We start from the raw sequence: 5,608 nt of genomic DNA, 5'->3' as shown, positions 1-5,608 counted from the left end.
ACAAGCGTGAAGATAAGTTCCCTAGCACCCAGTTCCAAGGAATGGCTGATCCTTCCATTGGGCCAAGATTTCACTGATCCCTACTGACATGGATGGTCTACCACTTAGGGTCTTGCCTGGGAACAAGAATGTCAGCTCTACTGAAAACAACTGTACTCACCCATCCTTAGATGCGTAGCTTAGGTGTGCCTGTTTGTGAATGTAGACTTGTTGCCTCTGCCATGGTCTCTCTCACTGCTAAGGAAGTATGAGATTACTGTGCCCACTCTATTCCTACACAAACCCTGAAGGCATGGTGGCCCTATACTGAGAATACAATCTTGGTCTCTTAGGAATCACCTCATAGGGGTATGAATGACAGACTAAGGTGAAAAAGTGGGGAAGTTGTCCCAGGTTGCCAAGAAATTCAGTGTGGGGGTGGAAAGAGCTACATGACCCTCAGCTGGGACCACTTAAAACTCTAAGGTATCAGAGAACAGAGGGAGGAGGATGAAGGAGCCCACACAAGAGCATGCCACAGCATCAGACCGACCGAGAGGCCAACACAAAGATGGCATGCATGCAGGGGGACATGTCACACGTGTGCTTGCTGAGGAGGACACAGATACAATGGGGTGAGTAAGATTCACAGAGAGAACATGGAGAGGAAGAAAACGGCAGGAAGAATTGTGAGATTCAAGAAGAAAAAGGTGACACCAGTGGAGATACAGCATTGTTTGGTTACCACACCTGGAAGTACAGGCAGGGTGTGAGTCCACCACTTGCTAAAGACACACAGACATGAGACGGGGGTGGACCAGAGTGTTCATGGTGCAGAACACCCAAGAAGCCCATCACCAGAGCACCTTTTAATAGGAAGGAGGGCATTGAAAGCATGGTGTTTAGGGCTACACGTGTTTGTGGCGTGTATGATGTGTGTATGCACAGGCATCAGACTAAAGGTGGTTACACAAAAGAATGAACTCAAAGTTTTGTCCCTAACAGCTCAGTAACCCGGCAGAGGGCACGCCCATGACCCTGAGGGGCCAGATATGCTGACACTAAAGGAGACTGGCCTTGGGAAGCACAAGATGGTGGCGGGGAGAGCCAGGACTGGCAGTCAACTCTGCCAAGCTAAGAAACCCAGAGCCTCCCTCTCTCAGTCCCTGGCAATTTGTCCCTGGTGGTACATGCCAAGTTTGGGAACACACTTCACTGGAGACTTCTTCTCACTGCTCAATATGCCAGGAAAGACAGTCAGAAGAACTGGGTCGCAGATCAAGCTGGGTTCTGAACATTTCAAATCTCAATGCTTTAACGTGCATGGCATAGACTCCTATGGGACCTTTCCCTCCAAAAAGTGCAGATGAGCTTTAGAGTCCTGCAGAGTCAGAGACCTGCAGGTGATGAGACTGAGATCCTTGAGGGAACGATTAGTGTACTCCTCTTTGCTTCCATGGGACACAGCATAGCGCCTGTCACACAGGACATACCCAATAAATGCTCAATGGAATGTCCATAGGAAGGAAATAAGGCAGACAACAAGCAAGCCATCTCTTTCATTTCCCTGTGAAAACAACAATGATGTACTGGGGTCATGATCCTAGACCAGGAGTCAGGAGGCGCAGGCACTGGCTTGCAGTTTTAATCACAAGAGAGCCCCTGCAAACAACGTTGGTGCTCTGGGCTCAGACTACCCTTCACGGACATGGAAGGCTCAGTCTAAGCCTTGTCCTTTGCTGCTTTCCCGAGACAGCATGAAAGCAGAAGAAGAGAGAAGATGGGAAATGCCTGAAATGCCAGGATGCTATTTGACTGAATTATTAAGGAGCAGGCAGAAGGTCTCTGTAAGTCAGTCCCGTTGGAAGTCAAATTGTGGACCAGCTGATTATAAACCTACCCAGGGCCTTTCTCTCTAACCCCCAATTATAATAGCCTATGACTACACAGAATTTATTTCCCCTAGAATTAAGAGCATGCTTTTGAAATCAAGTGTTCTGATAATACCTACATCCACATTCACAACTGTCATCTTCCTCAAAAAGGTTTTTTAATCTATCAGTGGGACTATCATTCTCCTCATTGCTCAGTTAGGAGAACCTAGCTTCACTGTTGCATTTTCCTGCTTCCTTACCTCTACCAAACTAGGCAATCAGATGCTAGTTTCTAAGATGAAGAGACAACACATAGTGCAGTGGTCAAGGGCTCAGGCTTTAGAACAAACTGCCTGGGTTTGAATGTGGCTCTTAGCTGTGTGATTTGGGGCAGGTTAATTTTACTCTCTGTGCTTCTATTCTGTTGTAAAATGAAGATAATAACATCTACCTCATTAAGCTTACTATGCGGTTAAATAATATATGTTAAAGTACTTCAATCAGGGCATGGTAAGTGCCCAGTGAATGTTGACTATTTTTATTGCCGTGGTTATTGCCACCTCCTAAGTATTCCTTGGGCTTGTTCATTCCACACCATTCCCCCATCAGCTCATTAAACATAAGGTTCCTGCTTGTGTTTCTATTACTGTTTATTACCTGTGAGGAGCTAGTGATACATCGGTTAGCCACTTTAGTTCTGATGAGATGATGAAATAAAATAATTCATATTTTTCTTGTGGGCTTGAGCGCTGGGCTCACACTGTACTTGGCATAACATCCAAGGGGATAGAACTGACTTGGACCTGTGCTCATCCTGCGGATGGTGTCTCATACCGGAAGACTGCGGACAGCTCCCTTTGTTTTTTATCAACACAATGAAATGAAGGGTCTCAGGCAGAGAAGGTTTTCTTGGGAACCACAGAAGAGGCGGTGAAGGGAGGCGCTGGCAGTGAAGAAGCCCAGAATTTCTGTGTCACACTTACCTGGTCGGGGGTCTCCTGCTTCTTTAACCCAGCACACTTGGTGATGATGAGCTCATGGCACCGCTTGTGGACCACACAGGTGCAAACTGCAAATAGCAAAGACAGGAACACTGAGCGATACTCGGGGAAGGGAGTATCCCTCCCAGGATCTATTCAGGGCTTGGTGGATGGACAAGGGGGGCCAGGCCCCTTCTGCCACTGAGTCTTAATTTAATACCCTCCTGAAAGTCTTTCATGCGGCTATTTCTAAACACTGTGCTATCAGAGCCATCAGAGTTTCCTAAATGCTCCAGAGAGCAAGGTAACATTTATATTCAAAGGACATCAGCAGTTTTCTCCAGTTCAGGGAGTACTGATCAATCTTTTCACTTCAATATGCCAAGGTCAGGGAAAAACTTCCTTCCCGCCCTCCCATGGAGCATTGCCTGTTAGAGGTGTTGTAGTGGCCTCGCGCCCCACTCGGGACCATGCAGGGTGGCTGATGCGACAGGGGGAACTGCAGCTGGCGGTGCAGAGGTTCTGAGGCTTTTTTATCTGACTGTGTCCTGATATACCAAACTTTAAAATTCCCATCGACTTTAATACGTCCACAAGAAGTGGCCTATATTTGTGTTGTTAGTGTCATAGGGCAATGTGGGCAGTAGGTGGCTGAAGAGGTAAGTAACTGTTTGTGTGCATGTTACCCCAAAGAACAGCAACTTCCACCAGACACTACCCCATGGGTGAGACTCAGCAGTGCTGGGTGAGGAGATAGAAAAACCTCTCTGCTCTAACCTCAGTGAAACCACCACATGACCATGCCACATTTCCACCCTCCAATTTTGTATAGCTTAATCTTGCATTTGTAGTCAGTTAACTGGAAAGGAATAATCTTAGTACCTTCAAGTGAGCTTTAAATTTTTCAGGGCTAATGATCATACAGCTGAGACCCAAAAAAAGGGATTCGACAAGGACCTTTCAGTGATACCAAGTACAACGAGCAGGCGAGGAAGCTTCTCTAGGGAGGGAGAGAGGGAGAGAGCTGGCAGAATACACAGACCAGTTCAGGACAAAGTGGGACTTTCAAAGAGCCTCCAACTGAAGCAGTATGTCTCTTTCAGAAAGATGAAAGTGCCACCTGCTCCAGCTGGGACACAAAGGCTGGGTGGATCAGGGACCTGCTGAGACCACAAGGACACCTGGAGACGGGTGGCACCTGCAAGATACCTCCCATATATATTCCCATATATGCAGAAGTAATGGCTAAGTGGGAACAAAGAAAGCAGGGGCCTGCCTCTTGGAGAGGAAGTATAAGGAAGTATAAGCATGCAAGCTGTGGAGAGCCTCCAAATGTCATCAGACCCAGCACCTGTCTCCTATGGGTGCCAGTGATCTGGATCTAACCATGGGCCTCTGAAGATTTAGTTCATAAATGCCTCTTACCTTGACACTGGTATCCCTGCTTTCCTATGACACCCCTGAAAAGAAGAATAAATTTTTTTTTAAGTGAAATCTTACCAGGTCAAAAAACAAACAGAAAAACCACCCAATTCGGGCCACCACCCACATTGCACCAAGTACGTGGAGTATGCAGAATATGGTAATTTCTCTCCCACTTGCAAGGTGCCTTAAATGTCTCCTTCCAGAAGGCCACAGAGGGCAGCTCCAGTGCTTGTGGACGGTGCAAGGTTTGGTCAGCGTCAGAGCTTGATTTCGTACACAGAGAGCCATTCTTGTGCAGTCAGCAATGTTCTAGAAAGTCACAAACGACCCTGCTTGCTCTTGGTAGGCACTGAGCAGTCAAGCATACCTTTCCTCATGGACAGAATGGACATTCCTCTTCTCCCAGCACCAGGACATGCTCTGTGGGCCCTCTAACTGTGGAAGAGTGCTGCAGCTGGCTCGTAGATTTCCCTGGGCAGTCCAAAGACCACCAATGATTCTAAGCCAATCTGTGCCCCGAACTGGGGGTTCAAGAGGTTGTCTAGGTGAAGGCCAACATTAGAGGTTCCTTCCATGGCCAGAGTGGTATTCCCAGGGCAAGACATAAAGTCAGCATGGACACAGAACAATCACACAAACCTGGCCTTACCCCTGTCCTTATATACTAACTACAGCTGGTCAGGGAGCTCCCTGCAGTTCCCAGCCCAGTGGAAGCCAGAAGTTATTCAAGTTCCACCCCAGGGAACCTAGAGCTCAGTGGCCTTCACCCATGGGCTTAGAGGAGACCTGAATCTGTAAGACCAGCCACTCAGTTCATGACCAAATATAGCAAGTAAAGGTCAGACAGCTGGGTCTGCCCTGGTAATTGGAAGTATCTGTGGCTGGAATGGGGCATTAATTCTGCCTCAGTTGGGCTGGGCTTGCTCTGAGCTATATCATCTCAGATGTCTACGCCAACCTGGATGATTGACTTTGTGACATCGCAAGGATAAGACAAGTGACTCCTGGACACCTGGAATCCAAGGGGTCCTCAGAGCCCAGTGCAGATGTCCCTGGCTGGGTTCATACTGCCTCACTCGCCCTCCCTGGCTGGATCCAAGGGTTCATGAAGGCAACCTCTACCTCAGCTTCAAAGAGCTCAGACAGCTTGCCGGAAAGGCTGCTGCGGTGTCAGGAAAAGTACAAACGTTAAAAGTCAGACTGCTAGGGGTAGAATCATACTTCTGACACTTCCTAGCTGGAGGACATCAGGCCAGTCTTATTTTCATTTCTGAGCCTTGGTATTGTTAGTGGAATGGAGCTGGTCATGGATCATCTTTATCCCTGCCCCTCTCCTCCTTCCAGATTTTT

General features: G+C 47.8%; 1 protein-coding gene across 1 annotated transcript in view; it reads right to left on the bottom strand.

The window, feature by feature from the left end:
* PRKCE (protein kinase C, epsilon) overlaps positions 1-5,608 on the bottom strand; it is a 362,682-nt gene that overhangs the window by 214,099 nt on the left and 142,975 nt on the right. Inside the window, exons 3-4 of the mRNA XM_011965747.1 lie at positions 4,259-4,293; positions 2,837-2,922 (exon numbers count right to left, since the gene is read on the bottom strand). Of these exons, the coding sequence (XP_011821137.1) occupies positions 2,837-2,922; positions 4,259-4,293 (121 nt within the window). The remainder of the gene's footprint in view (positions 1-2,836; positions 2,923-4,258; positions 4,294-5,608) is intronic.

This window comes from Mandrillus leucophaeus, unplaced genomic scaffold (genome assembly GCF_000951045.1).
Source record: "Mandrillus leucophaeus isolate KB7577 unplaced genomic scaffold, Mleu.le_1.0 Scaffold736, whole genome shotgun sequence".
NCBI lineage: Eukaryota > Metazoa > Chordata > Mammalia > Primates > Cercopithecidae > Mandrillus > Mandrillus leucophaeus.
Note: the sequence above shows the minus strand (reverse complement) of the source record. Positions and strands in the feature narration are given on the sequence as shown.